Raw genomic sequence first — 23,170 nt, forward strand, 5'->3', positions numbered from 1 at the left:
CTTGCATTAGCTGTAACAAACTTGGACACTCCAAGTCAAGATTCAACCGCGACAGCACCAAATAACCACTTCAAAACAATTCACAGATCACAATAGATTTGCACTGGCCCGGCGGAGTTCCGTGCCTAGAGATATTGGCCCCAAAGACTGGCGCCCCTTTCGGTATTTCTTTTTGTATTAATCAATCATCAAAGTACAAGAGAGTGGTTAGGGTTTCACTCTCAGACTCTGCGTCCAGATGCTCTGAGAAGTGAGGCCCTCACCACTAATTTAAAGGTTACAAGGGATGCCCAAAAGCAGAGCCCCAAAAGCTTTTAAAATCAAAAGCATCAGTTCTCTCTCTCTCTCTTAGAGAGTCTTTTCTCTTTTTTTAATAAAAAAAAAGCAAAAGCAAAATTCGCGTCGCTCATCATTTTCCAAAAAAAAAATAAATAAAAAAAATTAATTTTTTTTTAATAATCCGCCTCCGCGATTTCCGGAATTTAGGGTTTTTGGCAAAAATTAGGGTTTGTAGGAATTTTAGGGTTTCTGGCAGAAATTAGGGTTTCTGCTGTCCGCCACGTCATCACTTTGTGACATTAGCACTGCTCCGATGCTACTGCCACACACGTCACACTGGACCACAAATGACTTCTTGAGATCTGGCAAAACAATAACTGGATCTGAAGTCAACTTTTCCTTTAAGAGACTAAAAGCTGAAATCTCTTTTTGGGTCCATCTGAAAGTGACCTCTTTCTTTTGTAAAGCGTGAAGAGGCGATGCTATCTCTGCAAAATTTCTGATAAACCTTCTATAGTAGGAACACAATCCCAAGAAGCTTCTGACATTGTGCACAGTCTTCAAGTCTGGCCATGTCTTGATAGCTTCGACCTTTGCGGGATCCATTCTAACACCATCCTTTGAGACTATGTGACCAAGAAAGTGGATCTCTTCGAGGAAGAATTCACTTTTCGTAGGATTGACAAGTAACCTGTGACTACACAGCTCTTCGAACACAATGGTCAAGTGACGCCTATGCTCCTCTTCATTCTTCGAATACACTATCATGTCATCGAAGAACGTTCCAACAAACTGTTGATGCGAGCGGGAAATCCGGTCCATCATTCTGTTGAACGTGGCAAGAGCATTTGTTAGCCCAAACGGCATCACTAGAAACTCATAAAGACCAAATGTCGTTCTAAATGCAGTCTTGTACACATCCTCTGGCCTTATACGAATCTGATGGTACCCACTCTTAAGGTCTATTCTGCTGAAAATTGCAGCACCCTCTAAACGATCGAGAATATCATCAATTCTAGGAATAGGGAACCTATTCTTGATGGTATTCTTATTCAACGCACGATAATCAATACACATGCGCCATGAGCCATCCTTCTTCTGCACTAGGAGCACTGGGGAGCAAAAGGGTGAAGAACTAGGCTGAATCAGCCCCTTCTCTAATAACTCCTCAACCTGGCCCATAATCTCTTTTTGCTGCGCCGCACTAACCCTGTAGGGAGGTCTATTTGGTGGGCTACACCCTGGCACCAAATCTATCCGATGGTCCTCAGGTCTCTCTGGCGGCAATTGCGACGATAATGAATCAGAAAAACAGTCATGCAAAAATGCTGACCTTTCTTTATCTAATAAAGATAAATTTGATTGATCACTATCTAAGACATAACGTGCAAAAATCAAGTACACAGAAAGATGATTCTTTATTACAGAAGTGATAGTAGAAGTAGATACAATAGGGACTGACTCTCCTTTAAGCTTTACATCCAAGATGTGAGTTTTGCCCCTATGCTGTACAGTGATCTTTTTGTTGTAGGCATCCAAGACTCTATGCACTCGGAACATCCATGGGATCCCCAACAAGGCATCACAACCTTCTAGCGGCATGATGTAAAACTCTTCAGTGTCCACATACGACTGAATATGCAGACGCAGTTTTCCAATGATGGGAGTAACACACTCTGAGTGGCCAGGACATGCCAACCCTGCCTCTGCTGTGTACCCCATCTCTTCAGCTCTGATGCCCAGCTTCATAGCTAACTCTGGTGAGATAAAGTTGGCTTTGGCACGTGGATCAAAGAAGATGAGTGCCGTCTGATCCCTAACTTTACCCCATGCCCTGCATAACTCACTGGCATCTGTGCTGGGCCTGTCACCCACCATGTCTGGCACTAAACCTGCCGTGGGTTTAGGCTTCTTGCCTGTCTGGTCTTCTTTATCCTCTGAGTCAGCTGGTCTTTTCCTTTGTGGACAATTGATAGAAAAGTGACCAGGCTGCTCGCATATAAAGCATTTGTTCTCAGCCATTAGGACCTTCTTTTTCTCGAGCGACTTGCGCACAAAAGGCTTCCTTTTCTGTTTCTTTGCTTGCGCTCCAGAAGTCCCGGCTGAATCCTTGTCTTTGGTGGCCTTCTCTGACCCCTGTGACGCATCAGGAGCCCTTTTCACAAAGGGCTTCTTCGCTGAATTTTTCTTTTGCTGCCCTCCTTTGTCACTGCTCGAAAATCCACTGTCCTCTCCTTTCAACAAGGCAAGACCAGTGCTCGCAACTTCCATAAGCTGAGTAAGGGTAGCCACTCTGTTCTTTGTACAGAAATCGCGAAGCCCTTTAGGCAGCCCACAACAGTACTTCTCTATCTGCTCTGTCAATGGCACAAATCTGTAGGAGGTCACTGAGAGTAACGCTTTACAAAACCTCCTATTGTACTCCAGCAAGCTCTTGCACGAAGCTGAAGTAAGTTGGTGCCGATCTGTCATGACGTCGGCTTCAAATTCATTTGACAGCCAAGCAGATGCAAACATTTGCTTGAAGTAAACCCAAGTGGTGGGCACCTGTCCTTGCATTAACAATGTCGTCCACCATGTAAGCGCATTGTCCTTTAAGAAAGTGGTAGCTTTCCTGACCTTCGAGGCCTCTATAAAATTCCCTCCCGCATAAGCTGTATCAAACTGCTAGAGGAAAGTGAGGGCCTTTGTCTTATCCTTGAAACGACTGAAGGTACTGAACTTTACCGCTGCACCACCTTCTTTGTAGGCCTTCGGCTTCTCTAGTGCCCCCAAGTTGTCATACGGAATGGTCTGCAACATGGGCACTGTAGTAGGCATGATCGGCACATCTTGGCCATTCACATTTTGCGTCAGAGGTGCGATATCTGGCTGCTGTCCAGAAAAACCAGCCATGCCAAAATGACCCTGTGGCACCCCAAACTGGCCCTGGTTACAGTGGAAACCTTGCTGCATGCCGATACTACCATACATGGGGTTTGGCATGATGCCTTGCATACCCCCGAATACTATTCTTGGCATGTACGGCTGACTTCCAGGCGCATAACTGCCATACTTTGGAACATTGATCCACCCCCGAAATACCCAGGATGTACCGTGGGTGGTGGAAAAACTGAGTGCATTGCCTGGTATCCAGCTCCCTGTCCATTCAAGACAGCATGCTGGCTCTGAAAGGTGGCGGGCTGAACTGGCATAACCTGTGGAATAGGCGTTCTAGCCACCTGTTCAAGCACGGGAGGAACCTGCTTTGGAGCCCCCGACTCCGCAACATGCGACTGTTCCCTTTCCTCCTGCGCCACATGAAGTACCTGGGCTTGAGCATCAACAAGCTCCGTACGCGGCGTATGTTGCCTATTTTGCTGTTGCACTGGTGGCGCTTGCAAGAACTCCATAAACCTCGGATTCTGGACCAGTTGCGAAAAGACATTCACTGCGGCAACTAACTGAGTCTTGAACGCATCATCCTCAAGTTGCCCAGGCATAAAGCCCTGTACTACTGGAGGGACATTCACGTTGACAGGAGGTACAGACTGACGTGGCCGTGAGCTCTCGCCAATCTCAAAAACCATAGGAATCTCCTGCCTGTCCTTTGAAGAGGAACCCTCTTCCATAATTCCCTTCCCCTTGTCGGCCATAGTGTAATCCTCGCATTTCTGCACTCTGTGTCTTTACCCAAAACAATCCAAGCTCACCCTTTAAGGAAAAGTGATTGATATCCCGGCAATGGAACCATGAAACCGGTCCGTAGGGCGGTAGACGCTAGCTTTCACCCGAAATTCTTTACTTTAGACACACACACAGAGCACTTTGCAAAGGTAACTTGTAACGAGGATTAACACCTAAGTACACACACGGCTCGGAAGCTAGAATGCTCCGAGTAGACACCTACAACCTGTAGGCCCCAAAATTGGCGCCCCTTTCGGTATTTCTTTATTCTTTAACAGAGGGAATAAAACCTGTGATCTCCTACAAGCTGCCCCGCACAATCTAGGCTAAGAAACACTTGTTCTGGCCCGATTTCGGCAGCATAACTGTACTAGGACGCTTCACAGTCAGTATCCCCACGCAATAGGTGACTTTCCCGACGCATACGGACACTTTGCAAAACCTGGCGAGAATCTGCAGCACGCCGAATTCTCTGTTTTCTGCCCTGAAAATGCGCTAGTTCACCTGTACAGCGGTCCCCTCGCGTCCCTGAACCTCCTGGGGGTATTAGGGTCCATTTAGGGCTGAAACCCTAAACCTGCAAAAATACACAGCAGGCTGTAATTCCTTGTTTTGGGCTCGTTTCGCGTGCCGGTCGCATCTGTAGCAAGACCTCGAGCTCTCGCACCTGTAGGGTTACTTGCCCTTTGAATCGGACGAGATTTCTGGTGTGAAACCTCTCTGAATTCACATGTACTTGCGGGGGATTAGCCGCTAGCTAATCCAGTACCTGTGCAAGAGGCTCTTGCCTCGGCAATCGCGCATGGTCAAATGAAAAGCCCACTAGTGGGGCATAACATACTGCTCGTAGGGAGAGAGAGGGCAGTGCGTAGCGTGCAGGGCATCACTCCTGGCATCGGACTGTACATAAGAGGGAAAGGAAGCACTCCATAGCTCTTAGCCTGTGACAGAATGCAAAAGAGGCCCTCTCCCAGCTTAAAATTCAGCGCCCATTTTTCCCTTGAGAGGCAATTGCACAGAAATGTGCCACTTGGCGCATTTACAAGCATTTTCCCGTTTTGGGTTCGCCGCTTAAAAATATCCTGACCGGTTGCCCAGTTGACTTCGCGGCAGAGTTGTAAAATGTTCCCCTAGTCATACCGGAGGTAATGACGCGAACACATTTCTCGGCCCAAAATAGCAGTTCCCTAAATTTTAGGAGATGCTTCCGTTGGGCTCCCATTGGTCTTCTGACCATCTATCCTCATTGGGACCGCATCCAAAAATGCAATGTGACCCAACTATCGGATACTTTCAGTTGGTAGTCACACCTTGACTTTAGGCCTTTATTGAGTTCACTTCCTAGTATCCACCAACTTGCTAAGTGCGACGGGGGGACCTATATGATCTTGCTCTGAGCCTAGACATCCTCTTACCATACGAATTCCAGTGCCGACCACTACCCATCTGCGGATGAAACTACCGTTCACATTGGCCATACAATGTTCAACCGTTTGCTACTTCAAGACGAGGGTCTCAAAAATAAAACAAAACCCATTGGAAAGAAACCAACAACTAAAGTTAGCAATTGCCACGTCCTCGTGACATAGTTAACAGTTGCCACGTCCCCGTGACAAGCTGTCACGTGAAGGTGCCACGTCCCCGTGACAAGCTGTCACGTGAAGGCTGTACTTATTTCCGCTATTTGCGCTGCTGCTTTGGTAGATTTGGGGCACAAGCTTTTGGGGAGGATGCTTTTGGATCATGAGCTTTTAGAGCAATTGCTTTTGGGAATCCCTTGTAACAAACTTAGGCACCCCAAGTCTAGAATCTCACGACACCAGAGAGATTTACTTAAAACAATTCACAAAAAATTTAAATCACAATTCAATTTGAGACGCCACGATCTGACATAGTTCCGTGCCCAGAGAGATTGGCCCCAAAGATTGGCGCCCCTTTCGGTATTACTTTTTGTATTAACAAATTGAGCAAGTACAATTGCCCCGCCTCTTCTCTGCTTACCAGCTCGTCAACTCTGTATGAGCCAAAGAGAGCCTAGGGTCTTATTTAAAGGCCCTTGTCCTTGGAAAAGTAGATTACATGAAAAGCTTCAGTTCAAAAAGCATTTGGTGCCAAAAGCTGTCGCTCAAAGCAGCCAATGCAAGTCGTAGAATTCCGTTCAGCGTGCCATGTCAGTAGTGTAGATCGTGGGCGTCCGTACATCCAGTCATGTCAACAATTTTTACGCATTAAAAATAATGCCTTTGTGTCCCTTTGGCCCCGTCCTTAGTTGCCCATAAGTTGGAACAACTTATTAATTGATCATGCCACGTCATCAGTTTGTGACATATCCCCCTCTTGAAAGAATGGTAATCGCCCTCGATTACGCCTGCAAAAGAGATAGAGGCCATAAACCAGTTTAGTAGACACTGACTCTTAAGTACCAACGCACTAGACCAAGGCAAATCTAGCGCTTGCACATAGTCGACACAATCAGTGCACATTCACATCAGATCAATCACATAGAAATTGATTCCAAATCTAAGATGATTCCTGGCAACGTATTTAGCAATCGCATCTAGGTCTATCCCAGGCCTCACTGATGTCGGATTAGCTAATTCTTATTGCGATCATGTCTATAGATTCTCAAGATCGAAATGCTACAATCATTTCGTGTTTCAATTCGTGCACTCAAACAAATCACAAGAGAGAGTAAACATCATTCAAGTTCAATTTTGAGAATTCCCATTTTCAACATTTATAAAGTCATACAGCAGAATATTGTCAGCATAGCAGTATCCTTGAAAGCCAAAGGGAAATTAGTGACTCTTCCATCCAGGTAATCTGTGACGAAGGAGCGGAGTGACTCCCCTCTTGTGCAGTCGCGTCTGCACCAGATTCAACCCTGTTGATTCGTCGGATCTTTCGGAGTAGATGCAGCTAAACCGAAAGCTTCAAGGTAAAGTTCCAAAATTTGAGGAGTATCTGCTAGGTCCTCCTCCATCCACTTCACATCCAATGTCGGATAGTTCTTAAATTTCACTAAGAACCACTGAATCACTTTACCTTTCATTTTCTTTCCTTATGTGCCAGAATCTATTTTGGAACGAGTATCTCCTCGCTCTTTTCCACTTCAGGTTGCTCATCAGGCTCCCCATCAACTGACACCTAAGGGTTTCAACAGACTCACATGAAATGCATTGTGAATCTTCCAAGTATCTGGCAACTTGAGTCTGAAGGATACATCATTTATCTTCTCTTTAATCTAGAAAGGGCGATAATATCTCATGCTAAGCTTTGGAAAAAGCTACTCCTTTCCCTTTCGTTTCCTTAGGCGTGCCTTCTCAAAACGTAAGAGCACACAATCATCCTCCTTCAACTTCAAGTCGCGTCGATGTCGATCTGTTGCCTTCTTGTGCCGTGCTTGAGACTTCTCAAGAGCCTCGCGAACCTTGGCAAAAGCAATATCCAAGTCCCTCGTATACTGATTGGCTTCAAAAATCTTGTCCTTGGTGCTTAAAAATGGAGGAACTTTCATAGCACCTTCGATTACCTCAAATGGCGCCTTCCCTGTCGAGGAGTGAACCGTGTTATTGTAGGCAAATTCCACCTAAGGCAAATATTTTTCCCATTGAGTCTTTTGATCTGATATGTAAGACTTCAATAAATCCAAAACCAGTGAATTGGCTATCTGAGATTGCCCATCTATGTGTGGGTGGAATGATGACGAGAATTGAAACCTCGTGCCAATGTTCTCCCAATAGGCTTCCAAAACAAACTTGTGAATCGGGGATCTCTGTCGGAGACTATGGTCTGAGGCATGCCATGTAACCGAAATATCTGAGCAATGAACAATCTCGCTAAATTATCAGTCTTGACTATTTTCTTTATTGGAATGAAGTGAGCTTGCTTGCTAAATCTATCAATGACAGTCCAAATGCCATTGTGCCCACTTTGAGTCTTGGGGAGATCAAAGATGGAGTCCATAGCAATTCCTTCCTAGGGGCGGGTGGGAATGGGTAAAGGCTGTAGTAGTTCCTGTGCCTTATGCCTGTCAAACTTGACCTTTGGCATACTAAACAACTGCGAACAAAGTCGTCCACATCCTTTTTGAGTCTCGGCCAATAGAAGTAACTCTCCACACCCTTCAAGGTGGTGTCTATGCCACGGTGACCGGTAAAAGGTGAACAATGGCACTCTGGCAAGACCTTTTTCCTCAAAGGATGTGTAATACACAACATTGTTTTCCTCATCAAGTAGCCATCCCGTATAGGATACCCTAAAACTGTCTCCCCATTCTGTATCCGAGAAAAATGTCCGCAAAGTCAAGATCTGTGGCGTATTTGTCAACCATATCCTCGAAGCTTCTGTGATGAATCGCGGAAATAGCCAGAACTAAGGGCTTCTGAGATAATACATCTGCCACTAAATTTTTTTGTCCTTGAACATGGACAATCTGGAAGTGAAACTGTGACAAGATGTTAGCCCATCGCATCTACTTTTCCAGATTTCAGCCCTTAGATCGGTCTCGTCATCCCCGTCGTCGACATCGATCTAGCCGAGACTTGCATCAATCACATGCATTCACTTTGTACCAGTTTGTGCAATCAATCGTAGACCACTCTCGCCAACAAGAGTGGGGCCTTTGGAGGAGGGTTTTACGTCGTCTCTGGTGTCGTATTTCTCTTCTCTCTCTATCTCTCAGTCTCATACACTTTCTCGCACTGTGTCCATTGCACTCTCTCATTAAGAACGGAAGGCTCTTCCTTCCATAAGAACAAAAAGGAACCTTGAGCACATTATGGAGCACTCATCTTGAGCAAAGTTCAACATTCATTCCGCTGCACCTAACATTGGTATCAGAGCTTTGGCAGCGTTTTGTATCACTCAAGGAAAGAACCACAAGAATCACAAGAATTTTTTTGCTTATTGTGGTCGCACGAACCCAAGTTCGCTTGGGCGTGTCGATTCCTAAATGTGTTTTTGAAGAGTGACAAGAATCCCAAGAAAGAAGGGCTTGTCCAGCCTCTCCTTGTGCCTCTTTTCACTCATTGAGAGCGGACCGTGCACTTAGCGGCTGGCCAATCGACGTAAAGTGGGAAAAAAGCAACCTTGGTGTGAGTTCAAAGCCGCCAAGGGGTGCGTCCGCGGAAAAGAGCAAAACTCGGGTGAAGAGAAGATCCTTCTCGAACACAGATTGCAACCAAAAGAAGACCCTCAAGAACCTCAAGAACCTCAAGACCCTCAAGAACCCAAGAACCCAAGTTCCTCGTGAACTTAAGAACCAAAGATCATAGTGCATGGTCATCACCCGAAGCGGAATGGATACTTCGCATACAGGTGATGAGCATGAGAGAGGCGACGAAGAATTTTTCCCACGAGGAGGTTTTTCCGACCCTTCCCCTTCTCCTTCTACGCCACGAGTTGTACCAAATCCTATGGAGGTGATGGTCAAGTCGATGTTGGAGATGATGGCACAACAAGAAACGAATCGCGTTGCGATGGCACAACTAGAAAGAAAAGCAGAACGACAGGAAGCCTTGGAGCGTGAACGCCAACTCAAACAAGACACCTTTGAGCGTGAGCGTGATTAAGCGCGCTTGGCGGCCGAAGAACGACAGGCCGAGCGCTACAGAGTGAACATCGCATGCAAGAGTTGGTACGACATGTTCTCGCTTCAAAGTCCGAGCCAGCCAAAGATCCAACAACCCAGTCACAGAGAAGTTGACTTTTAGTAAGTATGATGGTAAGATGGATGCTACGGTTATTCATTCTTGGTTGCATCAATTTAATGCTTATTTTGCGACAACTAAGAAGACAGGGATTAGCAAGGTTTTGACGGCAGCTATGTACCTTGCCGGTGATGCCATCATCAATTGGTACCACGCATGGCAAGAGGGACAGTTAGCCGCGACCTAGAGGAAGCCGACAAATTCACGTCCCTTTCCTTCAATTGGGCTGATTTCCAAGACAAGCTGAAGGCGCGGTTTATGTCATCTCAGTACCTCGCACGATTGAAGGACGATTGGTGCGCTCTCAAGCAAAATGGTATGCCGGTTATGTCTTTCTCTAATTGTGTTTTGCAGCTAGGTACCCAATTATGTAAGTCGGATGATGAGCGCAAAGAGGCATTCCTTTATGGATTGGACGAGTATATCAAGTATGATGTGGAGATGCTCGATCCAATCGATCTCAACAAGGCGGTAGCGATTGCTCTCGCACAGGAGATGAAGCACAACAAGGGAAAGCCTAAGGAGAACAAGACTGCCACAAGTACCTCTCAGACTTCTTAGAACGCTCAGAACGGTAACAATGGTAAGAACGGTAACTCTTCTAACCAATCTTCCAACAGTCTCTCAGAAAAGAACTCTTCCAATGAACCTAAGGGTAAGGCTAACACAATTGCTAAACCTAAGCTCACTCCAGATGAAAAGGTAGCACAAGGAATTTAAGGAGGATACATCACGTCGAAAGAGCAAGAGCACTTATTCTAAGGAAGGTCGTTGTTTTCATTGTCACATTAAGGGTCACATAAAAAGAACATGTCCTAAGCTTGACTCTAATGAATCTAAAGAATCCACAAAACCCACTTCCTCTGTCAATGCAATCAATGACAACACGAGTGTGCTCCAAGTTTCTCCTGACCCTCCCATTGATGAGTCTCTCATTAAATGTTATGGTCATATGACGGGGCAACGTTTTGTCATATTGTTTGACCTAAGCAGTATGCATGATGTGATCAGTCCCTCTCTTGTTGAGAGAGCCCGCCTAGAGGTTAGTCAGAAATCTCCTCTCGATGTCTCTGGCTTCGCTCCCGGTATGGACTCTTTCATCACGAAAGAGTGTCTTGATGTGTTGTTTACAGTTCAACAAGCTGCTTTCCGTAGAATTTTTTGTCTCTCCTCTCTCAGGATGTGATATGATTTTGGGCATTCGATGGTTTCGTGAGCATAACCCTCTCATTGATTGGGCGGAATATACGTTCACTTTCAATGCCAAAAGTGACTCTCCCATTGTCATTCGTGGAGAGCAAGTTGTTCATTCTCCCTCTCTCATTGCTAATGTGTAGGCGAAGATTGAACGGATTCAGGAAAAGGAGACACTCTCAGTCTCTTCTTCTCCAAAGCATGACACACAAGATTTGCATGATGATGAGCATGATGATTTGGATGACAATCACAAGCATGATGATTTGCATGAAGAGGACGTGATTGTTCACAAGGATGATGAGTTAGTTGATGCTTTTTCTAGCGAAGCTAACCTCGTTGCAGATTCGATCAATCACGAAGGATCGATCTTGGCTCTCGAGCCTAGGTCCAAAGAACCCTTACAGGAAGTACTATGTGTTCGCATGATTTGTCAGCACGCATTGTTCGAGTGTTTCATTCGTGATCGTTTCCTGTTATTTAGTCAGCGTCTTTATGTGATCCCTTGTCCTAGGCATGACATATTGTCCGTTGAGCATGTTTCGCTCATGAATGAGTAGGAGTGTATGCGGATTGTTCATGAAAAGCTGAAAATTATGTATGTAAGGAAGTCACATTCCATGTCTCTTCCTTGGCATGACACATTTGTCGAAAGAGCATATGACAGTATGAGCACCGAGCATGGGCATTTTCGTTGCGAATTGCCACAGCTGATTGCTTTAGATCAGAAGAGAAAGATTCGATCTCATTGTTTGCGTGTGTGTGGTGAACGGTTTGGCACTCCGTTTCTTTGTTCATCTACATTGCATGCACAGTCTATTAGGACGACATGATTTTTTCCACTCACTTTACATGGAATAGATATATTCATGATTTTGTGTTGGAAATGCTTTCAGGAATTTTCAGCCATGGAGATTCTTGAAGAAGAAGAAGCATGACTCTCGACGAAGTTGAAGCATTGAAGGAGCCACAGAAGACTTTGTGTTGCTTTCGGCGCGGCCCAAAGAAGTAAGCATTGCAGACCTTTATGAAGTTCAAGTACTGCACGACTCACACATCAGAGTGGGCCGGCGAAGAGTCCCTTCCAGGATTCGGGATGCTATTGGCGATCTCCCTCGACGCCATACAGTTCGGTACCAGTACCTCACTTTGAAAAGGAGGGGATGTCACGTGACACATCCAACGCTATGTGTCCGTGGACAAGCTACAGCACGACAAGGGTTCAATCAGTCCAGTCAATCTAGATTTAGAAGTGTTCTGGCACTTTTGTGAGTCTGTTCGCAGACCATGCATGCCCAGGCACTTAATGTAGATGCATATCCTCTGGTTGCACACAACATGATCATAAGCATTCGCATCAGAATCCTTCAGGGGAATTTTCCAGTGTATTTTACTTATTTTCCCTATTTTTGACATTTTTCACTTATTATTTGTAAGAGACTTTTGTTGGAAAGTAGGTAGGGCAAATTGAGTAAGTTTGTATATAAGCAAACTTAGGCTAGCACTATTCGGCAGACATCAGGCATTTACGTGCAACAGGCCCTCTGAAGACACTTCTCAGCAAGACCAACCCTTGGCGATTTCAGCCCCTGGCGTTTTCCCTCCAATCAAGTCCCTCTTAGCCCTAGCGTTTTTCATCAAGCAACCATCGCCAGACAAACTCAGCCCTAGCGTTTCCAGAACCCCAAATGGCCCCCCTTTGCATGGCGTTTTCAGTAGATAAAGCATCAACAGATTTCAGCAATGAAGACCAGTAAAACCAGCGAATTTCAGCCATCAAACATCAGCCCACATCTGCGTTTTTGGTTCCCGCCATTTGCAGCCATTAGCGTTTTTGGGACAGCAGCAGATTTGCATCAGATTTCAGCCAATAGCGTTTTTGGACAATAGATAAAGAGCATCAGATTTCAGCCCTTCGATCGGTCTCGTCATCCCCGTCGTCGACATCGATCCAGCCTAGACTTGCATCAGTCACATGCATTCACTTTGTACCAGTTCGTGCAATCAATCGTAGACCACTTTCGCCAACGAGAGTGGGGCCTTCGGAGGAGGGTTTTACGTCTTTGGTGTCGTATTTCTCTTCTCTCTCTATCTCTCAGTCTCATACACTTTCTCGCACTGTGTCCATTCACTTTGTGTGTCCATTGCACTCTCTCATTAAGAATGGAAGGCTCTCCCTTCCATAAGAACAAAAAGGAACCTTGAGCACATTATGGAGCACTCATCTTGAGCAAAGTTCAACATTCATTCCACTGCACCTAACATTATTGTATCTGTGTCAATAACATCCATGTTAACATGGGAGACATGTATAATGTCCAGCCCACTAACCTTGTCCAGCAGGTGTAAAACATCCATTTATCGAATAGTAATGTATTAGTGAAGATTAACCCGCATCAATGGTGTTTTAATCAATCGTCTTCTTGATATTTTTTTATCAATTGCTTTAGTGCAATTTAGCTGATAATATGTGACATGTTTATAGTCAGGAAAGTTCTGGAAGACTTTGATCTCTATAACTTGTTGCCTGTTTTTGATAGGAGGGATATTTTCACTGCGCTTAACATTTGGAGAACATTATCCTGAAAAGCCACCTCGGGTTCGTTTCACATCAGAAGTGTTTCATCCAAATGGTAGATGTGTTGTAATTTCTGAAGTTTTGACACGTAGCACAATTTATGACCAACGACTTCTAAAAAGTTTTCTATGGTCAATTGCTGTGTTGCTGAGCTTTGCTGCAGTGTACAGTGATGGCACGTTATGTATGGATATCATTCAGGATGCTTGGTCTCCCTGTCATAATGTGTCGACCATTTTAACTTCTATCCAGGTATCTCCATCTCTCGTTATCGTGAAGCCAGATCAACTTGTGTAGTTTAAAGGGGATACTTCGAAAGCAAACTGTTGTTTTGGATTTTGAATTTGAAAATGTTGGTTTTCAGTCTTTATTGACAGACCCTAATCCAGCAAGCCCGGCAAATCCAGAAGCGGCACATCTTTTTCAAAGCGACATGCAGCTTTACAACAGGTGTGTTTTCACCCTTCTTATTATTGTTTATTGTAATAAGCTCAGTCGTGTATGTGTCGTAGTCAAGTCTGGAGGATTTAGGATTACCTATCCTCAACTGCGTTAAGTAAAACAACCCTTTCTAATTGCATCCACCCCAGGAAAAACTGCCTACGTCAATTTACATAGTGACATTAAGTTGCTTTAATATTTTTGCAATTCAAAGGGAGTCTTTGACATCACAGCTTTTTGCTTCTCATACCACCAATGTGCTTGCCATGCCATTGTCTATAACTTGGGCAGATGGGAAGCAGCCTCTAGGCTCTAGATTACGGGGCCAACCAAAGAGGAGTTGAGCTCATAAGCTCATCAAGTGGCAAGGCCAACAGGCTGTGCCCCCTCGTCCACGATACACAATGGCATGTCGGCAGCATCAACAGGCTCTGATACTTTTGTTAGATTGGAGAGGTCTCAATTTTTACGCTACTTGTGCACTCTTCCACTGAGTGGACTATCTATCTCACTGCCTCTTACTATTCCATCATTAAATATGAGAAAATGTGAATAAATTTTAGGGCGCTCGTTCCTCTTGGATATATTAAACCCTTCAATTCCCGCTTTCCACTCTATTCCTTACAGCTTGTTGAGTAGATCAACTGTGCCCAAGGCAGTAGCTCTTGCAGCAGTGATGTCTTTTCTGAGAGTCCACTACTAGGAGCATAGATAGTCGTAGATTCACAGAGGATTGAAAAAAGAGAGAAAATCGCAGTCTGACAATGGATATGATTTCTACAGGCGAGTGCGGCAGTGTGTGCGGAAGACACTGGACGCATGCTGCTGACAAACGTTGTCTGTGCTCACTTCTACCGTTATGTTCTCAAGTGTTCAGCATGCCTTTGAGGCTTTGGAAATGTGTGTGTACAGTTCTATGGTGAAGCCGACACGTAGCTGGGTTTTCTGTGTGGTTTATCATAGGGACCAGTGTGTAGTAGAATCTCTTATATGGGAAGTTGCTTGATCAAGAAGGCATTGGTTTTGTACATTCTTGTTGAAAGCAAAGTTTGGACTGTACATTTTCAATATATACTTTTCATTGTTGTGGTTACAAAAGGCATTAAACAAGGAAAGCATTGGCACAAGTGAGTACTGGTGTTTTGCCAGTGCTTTTGTTACAGTGATTGTATTGGGTTAAGAGAGCCAATGGTCAAGAATGTCACAACGCATGTGATTATCCGATCTTATGCAGCCTTTTACCTTTCTATGTTAGTTCAATTTTACACCCCAAGGAAAGCCTCAATGTGGTAAATTGCATGGCTAGTAATGATCAGTGCTGTGTTAGGCCTTGTTTTTTTCGATATACTCATTACCTGAGAGGACCCCTTAACAGAGTGATTTACCTCGATCTGACCTGTTTTGTTGCCTACAATAAGGCAGTTTTTTAGTCTATACATGTTTTTGGAATGCCTCTCTCTCTCTCTCTCTCTCTCTCTCTCTCTCTCTCTCTCTCTCTCTCTCAACCCCTCGTCGGCTAGATCTTTAAGGTCTCTTGGGATAGTTTCCTACGACGTTAAAACTCTCCTTCTTCTTCTTCTTCTCTCTCTCGGGATAGTTTCCTACGACGTTAAAATACTCTTCTTCTTCTTCACCCAGCCACCCACTTATTCCTTCATTCGTTCATTCTTATGGTAAGAAGAAATTAGCATAGCATAGGAAAGCTAAAGAGAGAGTTCTGGCTCAATGAGAAATTATATATGGTTCATGTATGATGCTGTATCAATAGAGCTTTCACGGAGGCCTTCAACACTAGTTCTCTAATTGGACACAAAAGTGTCTTGGGACACTTGAGAGTGTCATTTTCCCCACCAAGTTGTTTTATTTATGATTAGAAACACATTTGCATGCTTTGCTCATAGTCTATGTGGGTTATGAGGTGAAAAAAGCAAATTTTGTGTGTCAAAATAGATTATGTATTACGCATGGTATTAAGAGTGGTGAGAAGTTTGAAATTGAAAATTTGAAGTTATTTTGTCAAAAAAAGTACATAAATTGCTTGGAACTTGATGAAAATGCATCTATGTAAAGTCTAGTTAATGGATATTAGCCAAATAAGTTAAAAAATCAACTCTAAAGTTCTAGTTCCAGTGTTGATGTTGAAGTTACAAATAGAAACTTGTAAGATTGAAAGTGTTGAGAGAGGTAAATTTTGAGCTTCTAAAGCTCTTTTGAAGATGGTTATAATGTATTAGTTAAAGATCTTGAGTTGCATGTTAAACTTGACAAATCACATGTTTTAGCTTAGTGGTCAAATTAGTGCACCGAACCAAACCAAACTTGATAGGGGGCATAGCAAGGACCTATAGAACATATCCAAAGATCTAGATGACCATTTGACTCGGGTTGGAGGGGTTTATAGATAATAAGCTAAAATTTGGCTTGGAGTTGGAATTGAGTTCCGACTTCATAGAAGGCTTCTCCATAGGTGTCATAAGCGATAGATTTGAGTGGAACAAAAGTAAAAGTTTGATTGGGACTCCAAACTCAAGAAACTCGCTTACATGACTACAAACTGTCATTTTTAGGCCATGGCTTCAAAATTGCTCCAAAAGGAACCAAATTGGGCAGGGCAACACTACATGAAAATGGGACACTACCACAAGCTTTGATGTAGGTAAAGTGGCCATCATCAAGCATTGAAAGTAAAATTTTCAAAGTTAGAAGACCAAATATAGAGAACGACTTGAGGAGGAAAAATCATTTCAAACTAGGGCTAAAAGTTATTTACTAGGCCTGTAGGACATGTGTGTATCATTAAATGTTGAATTGGCTCAATTTTTACAAGGGATAATAAGCGCGTTTATCATCACTAGACTCTAAACACGACTCAGAACACCTCACTTGGCATTTTTTTCATCGTGCATCTTATCTATATGTTGTATCAAGGCCCTGAAACCTTACTCATAAAAAATTACCCTTATCATGCTCACATAATTTTAAAAAACATATGAAAGCTTTTATCTTCCAAAATCTAGTTTAAGGGAACTACTTCAAATCTCAAATTGTGCAAAGTCACATTTAAGGCATGGGAACATCATGTACAACCACCCCATGCCAAGAAAATGCAAAAAAGATCACATGGTAATGTACTTATCTACTGATGCCAAATGAAGTCAAATTTGCAAATTCTTACCAACCATCAATTTCACCATGTCATCACAAACTTGCACAACCATCTTGGAATAATTTGGACACTTTAAGAATTTGCACCAACACTAGTCATTTTCAAAAGCCTTCTTGACCCCAATTATATATTTTTGCATTTTTTCAAGATCCAAATTCTATATATTTTTTTAATGCCTAAATCCATGTGTATAGCCAAAACCCAATTTTGGGGCTAAAATCATGTCTTAGATAATAAGCGCACTTATTATCTTATATGCAATTTTTTTGCTAGTTTGACTTTTTGATGATTGCATGTTGTTTTTATGGGCCAAAGTAGTAATAATTTAGGTTCAGTCTTGATATTGATCTATTATAGTTGAATCGGGACTCGGTAAGAGATTTTTCACTCTGAAACACACTTAGTACTAGTTTATGGAGTAATGGCTTCACAATCAATGCACAACTTGTTTGCAACTCCAAAGAAGAAGACCTAAAAGTAGAAGCTTCTAGAGCTTCCAAAATATCAATTAAAGGAAAATCCCATAAGAGAAACAAAGAAAACATTTGCAAGAGATCTATTAGAGGAAAGTCATGTGCCCCTATTCCATGACCACTTCCGAAGTGCAAACAACCAAGCCATAGAGCTCCAAATGATGCTCAAGGACATATACAATGTGTCACAAACTCCAGAGCTTCAAGAGGCCCACAGAAGGCTCGGCCTTCTACCATTCTATTAGATGGAGCTTTGTGGAGTTGACCTTCAGAGAGCTTATGAATTATTGAGCTCTGTTATGGAAGATGGTATGGCCCAAATTTTTGACTCTACCAGCCAAGCAATAGAAGTGAATATATATCCAAAGAGATTGTTGCTGAAGCCTAAAGTTGCCAACAGAAGGAGTCTATGGGATCGAAAGAGAAAAAGAGAACGGGGGAGTTTACTTGCAATACCATTGTGGGCCTTGGCCATTTTTCAAGACATGATCCATCAGCCCGTAGAGGACCTATTCATCATCACTTACACTTTACATCCAAGAGACTAGCAAGGTGCACATGCCCAAACCATGCGGTGGCATCAACATTCACTACTGCCCTATAGACAAAGTTACCAATGTAGATAGACCATGCCTTGTATGCTCAACACTGTGAAGAGTACCAAAAAATAAAGTGGAATCAGTTACTTGGGAGCACCAAAAGTTCTCACCAAAATTGCCTACCATGTAGTGTGTATGATAGAAAATCTACCACCTGCTCCATATCAGAATACTTGATTGGTAGCCAATTTGAAGGATGATGAAGAAGAAGAGGATGAAGAAGAACCGCAACCACTCGTTAGAAGATCCTAGAGGAAGTTAGTGCAGTAGGATATAATTGAGAGTGAAGAGGGTCCAATGGACCAACCTGAAAACTAATACTCAGAAGAAAGTGATGCGAACTTGGAAATCAAGCAAGAAAAGTAAAGAATTTCCAAAGGAAAGAAAAAAGTTGATGAACAACCTACAAAGAAAGTCCATGTACCACCCCTTGTTATTATTGAAGTATCAATATAGTGGGCAGCAAGCCTTGAAAGAAAAAAGGAAGCCTTTGATAGAGAAAGGGATTTGCAATGTGATTTTAAGGAGTTTTGGCAACCCAACCCTCCGATGAAGTTGAGAACCAAGAACCCACTCTACAAAGAAGGAATGGATCCTCTAGCAGAACTCGAGCGGATCTATGGAGAGAGAGAGAGAGAGAGAGAGAGAGAGAGAGAGAGAGAGAGAGAGAGAGAGAGAGAGAGAGAGAGAGAGAGAGAGAGAGATAAAAGAAGAGGTGGGCACCTCTAAAATGCTAGACACTTATCACTGATTTACCACCTTCTCCAATCATTGAAAAATTCCAAGAAGATGCACCATCTCACAAAGAACTGAAGTTTGAAAACATAGGGAAACCCAAAAAGTAGAAAAGATAGAAGGACGAGTGCTTACCAAGCCAAGCACTACAAAAGCAATCGTGGAAGAGGACAAGAAATATGAGAAGAAGGATGAAGACCAAACAAAAGACATGCAAGATTTTACCCAAAAAATGGAGCTTCAAGAGGACCAAAATGTGTCAACCCCCAAAAAGACACAACATCAGTTGAAATAGTGCAAGAGGAAGTAAAGCACATATACCGCAAGAGGATCATCATGAGGAGGCTAGTATCTCCCAAACTGCCAACATCCAAGAAAATAAGAGTATGCATAATTTACACACCACATTATGGAGAAAATGAAGACTTTAGTCTATGCTAAAGAAGACAAGATCAAGTAGGTCGAGGTCCACACTTGCACTTAACTGCCTAAATAGGTGTGGCAAATGCATGTGTAGAAGAGTATAGCAATTTGTACAAGCAATCCCAAGCGGAGTTTTCCAGTCTGAAAGAAGTTAGTACCAAGCACCTGGCAGGAACTACAACAAATGACCACTTTGGTGGAGTAGTTGACGACTGCTAGTGAAGGACATGAAAAGAAGCTACAAGAAGTCAATGCCACTCTACTGGATACTAATGCTTATGCCCAATGGCTATAGACCTAGTTGGAAGTTGCAAATCTCCAAGCAGTTGAAGCGAGACTCAAAGATCAAAGTAAGATGCTAGAGAAACTAAAGGCCAACCCAATGGTACTCACACTACATGAGTCTAACCTGGCATATCAGGCCATGTAAAAGAGGAGCGAAGACTTAGAGACAAAGCTTAAATTGGAACAAATGCAAAGAAGGGAGCTCTCACTCTCCTTCATGACCAAGGAGGAAGCATATCAGAAGTAGATAGCTGAATTGCAAGTGGCCCTAGCAGTGGCTCATGATTAATTGAAGGTCAAGAAAAAAGCATCAAAAGAAGATGTGCCTGAATTAGTGTCATTGGAGACTGAGGCACTACAATTATTATAGCTTGAAGAAGAAATCTTGAGAAGAAATTGATACCACTGCTACTCCCCCAAAGTCATCGACAGTAGAGGTCAAAGTGCAACAAGGACACATAGATAGCTTCACAGTTGAGGCCGAGAAAGCATTAAAGGTGAACATAGAGGCAAAAATAGAAGATAAATGGAAAGAAGCTATGGAGTGGGAACAACACATTCTACACTCAACTAATGTTTCTTAGCTCACTTCCTAGAAAATCATAGGAATGTGGCATTAGTAATCCCTCCCATATATATTGGTAAAGTATGAAATCTCAAAGTCAAGGAATGACTAGTGAAAGATAAAGATGCAGATACTGTGGATTCACATTCAGCTCAAAGAAAGTATTCGCTGAAGACGCATTTAAAATATATGATCATGTACACTCAAGCTCCACCGAAGATTTGAAAGGATTCGACATTTTGTACAGTACTAGAGTCCATAGTTTGGGCATCCATGAACTGATCCTCAAGAAAAATCCTACATGGCTCAACTACCCTCGACTAAGTCCAAGAAAGAACAAGGCAAAAGAATATTATATGCTCAAGACTCTCTTAGAGGCCATAAATATCTTCAAGAGGTTTCCAGATATATCATGTATCATATTCATTAAGATAGTCAAGATTCTCCTCACATGCATCTAGACGTTTCACCAGACTGAATAGACACATGTCCCATGCATGGAATTCTTAGAAGGTAATCAGGGACTTTGTTACGATCTATTAGATCAACCGCCCGATGCAGTGCTTTACGAACTATATGCTAGGGTCATGTTCTTACCATCCTATTATATGTAGACATTTGAAGAGACCTTCTACACAAGGTTCTTCGCTTTCAAATCGAGAATCTTTGACCCCATGGTAGAAAACATTCGTGCCACGTTTGTGGCTACACATATTTGAAGCTCAACACTCCCATAGATTTGCAGTTCCTAGCCGAAGGAGATAAGAAGCTCAAAATCAAGAACTATGAAGCTCTTGAAGCCACAACAAAGCAACATACAATATGGAAACTAGAGCATTGCCTTATCCCACGAAGCTCTGTTGTGGACGACCCAGGCTAGGAGGGGAGAATTGTTAGCTCTCTAACTAACATTAGAGTCTACAACCAAAGTGAAAAAATTTTATTCTCTTTTGGGCAATTTGGACGTCTATAGCCAAAATGTAATATTCTCTTTTGAGCAATCTAGATGTCTATAGCCGTAAGCCTTTGTAATCATTGTTTCTGAATTGAATTTGTAAATAATTATCTGATTATCAACAGACAAAGTTGGGCTACACACTTCCAGATGGTATCTATGAAATCCTAGGATGTAACAAAGTTAAAGACTACTCTGCTCATTTTTGACCCAAAACCTTTGGCTAAGGTATAAAAGTACATTTTTGTAAAACCTGAGAGAGTTCTTTTGGATAAGAAGTAGTATGACGTTTTTATGCAAAGAACTGTGTACTCTCTTGTTATCTTCTCTATCTTATAAATCCCTTGTGAAGTGTTTGTTTCAAGTGTTGTCTACTTTATCGTGTTCACAGGTAAGCTATTCGAGACATTGTACTTCTCTTGCGATAAAACTATGTTTTTGTTGCAGTAACCTTCTCTTAATCTACTCATAACTTAGGATTTACATAATAAGACTACATTTTATCCATATGAAGGGTGTTGTGGCATCATTGCTAAGCTTTAGTGTGCATTCCGACCTAAAAATGGTTAGGTAAAATCCATCCTGTAGATAATAAGTGTACTTTTGGCAAGTGGCCAAAAGGGAAATTGAAGGCATGGGCATGCGTCTTTAGATGTTGCCTATCCATCCTATAAGTTTCATCTTGCTTTGGCATCGTTTGCTTGATGAATCGATTGGATTTACTTGCTATCTCATAGTTAGCGTTTGTTGTTTTGATGTGTAGTTGAATGAAGTTTTGAGTAGAAAGGGATTGAGTGTGCTTTTTGAGAGTCTGACGACCTCTCATAGCCTCCATGCATTAGTGGAGTCGACTTTGTCCCACGGTATGACATTTATGTTCTGGTATTGACTATCACTACAATAAGATAGCGAGGCTTGGCATTCAAGAAGCTCCACCATAATGCAATTCTGAAAATCGAATTTGGTTCGATTTGGATTATTAAATCAAGAGAAAAATGAATTACAAGTTGTAGTTGAGTAGTTGCTTATACAATCATACGTACATAGAGCTCTTCAAACTCAAAAGATAAGGTCACAATGGTGTGTTCAAACTAAGGTTTTTGACTTTTATACCTAGGGATTTTCACAATGGCCAACGACCGGCTCACATGGCTTTGGGCTCATGATAAAACAATATAATTTAAAGTGTACAACTTTCAAATCAAAATTACATAAACTCAATTACAAGGCTTCTCAAAAAAAAAAAAGATAAATTACATAAAAAATGTGCTTGGATAAGGTTTGGTTGGCTAGAAGGGCACCCGTTAGCTGGATCAACCAAATATTGACCCCTTCCTAGCTATTACATGTCCTCATTCAAGTTGGAGAAGCTTCAGTCAAACTGTCGTTTTTCCAATGTTTGTGATCTTGCTACACTATGCGGCTTTGGCAATAATCTCTGTTTTGATGGAGAGTTCTCTGAACGGGTTGTTCAACAATGTACTTTGATATGCTACATGAATTTTCGAGATAGATCCTTAGTATGCGGGTTGAAAATGGTGGAGTCCATCTAAAAAATCCCTTCATGAAGGCTACTTCAAGAGTTTGCATATAGTGTGAAGGGAGGAACATTAGCCTAGCATACATCCCCATAATGATATTCTTTGAGGGGGCTTCTATCACCATATTCTAGCTGATGCCATTGGAGCCTTCTAGAAACACCTCCCAAGGGTGTGTTCGGCCTTGTCGATGTCGTAAAAAAAGCTTCGATAGGTGAGAGGATCATCGTGGCAATTTTGCAAGTCATCTAGAAAGTTAGGCTTGGGAAATCTCACATCAATTGATTACAACTTTGAGCGTATGTACCATATTTGCCTTTGTGGATTCATGATTGTGAGTAGGATTTGCAATCATTGGATAGTTAAGCACAGATCGCCTCTTGCTCCTCCATTTGTACTACGTCTCTTAGGATTTCCTTCTTGTTATTGGGAAATATGTTGGGTCAATCCTTAAATGTTGGGGAGAATTCCTATATGTCATCTCATCATGGGGCCTCTTCAATATCATTTTTCCTTCCAGAGGGTTTGGGTACCCACGATGAGCAACTGTGACTAGAACATC

At 42.6% G+C, this 23,170-nt stretch overlaps 1 protein-coding gene across 1 annotated transcript in view; it reads left to right on the forward strand.

Annotated features, from left to right (window-relative positions):
- LOC147430934 (ubiquitin-conjugating enzyme E2 2-like) overlaps window positions 1–14,941 on the forward strand; it is a 45,613-nt gene extending 30,672 nt beyond the window's left edge. The window contains exons 3-6 of the mRNA XM_086493469.1: window positions 13,391–13,483; window positions 13,592–13,680; window positions 13,793–13,878; window positions 14,653–14,941. Coding sequence (XP_086349595.1) covers window positions 13,391–13,483; window positions 13,592–13,680; window positions 13,793–13,878; window positions 14,653–14,698 — 314 coding nt within the window. The 3' untranslated portion in view covers window positions 14,699–14,941. The remainder of the gene's footprint in view (window positions 1–13,390; window positions 13,484–13,591; window positions 13,681–13,792; window positions 13,879–14,652) is intronic.
- The last annotated feature ends 8,229 nt before the right edge of the window (window positions 14,942–23,170 follow it).

The sequence above is a fragment of the Adiantum capillus-veneris genome, chromosome 21 (genome assembly GCF_014529385.1).
Source record: "Adiantum capillus-veneris isolate H3 chromosome 21, ASM1452938v2, whole genome shotgun sequence".
NCBI classification, from domain to species: domain Eukaryota; kingdom Viridiplantae; phylum Streptophyta; class Polypodiopsida; order Polypodiales; family Pteridaceae; genus Adiantum; species Adiantum capillus-veneris.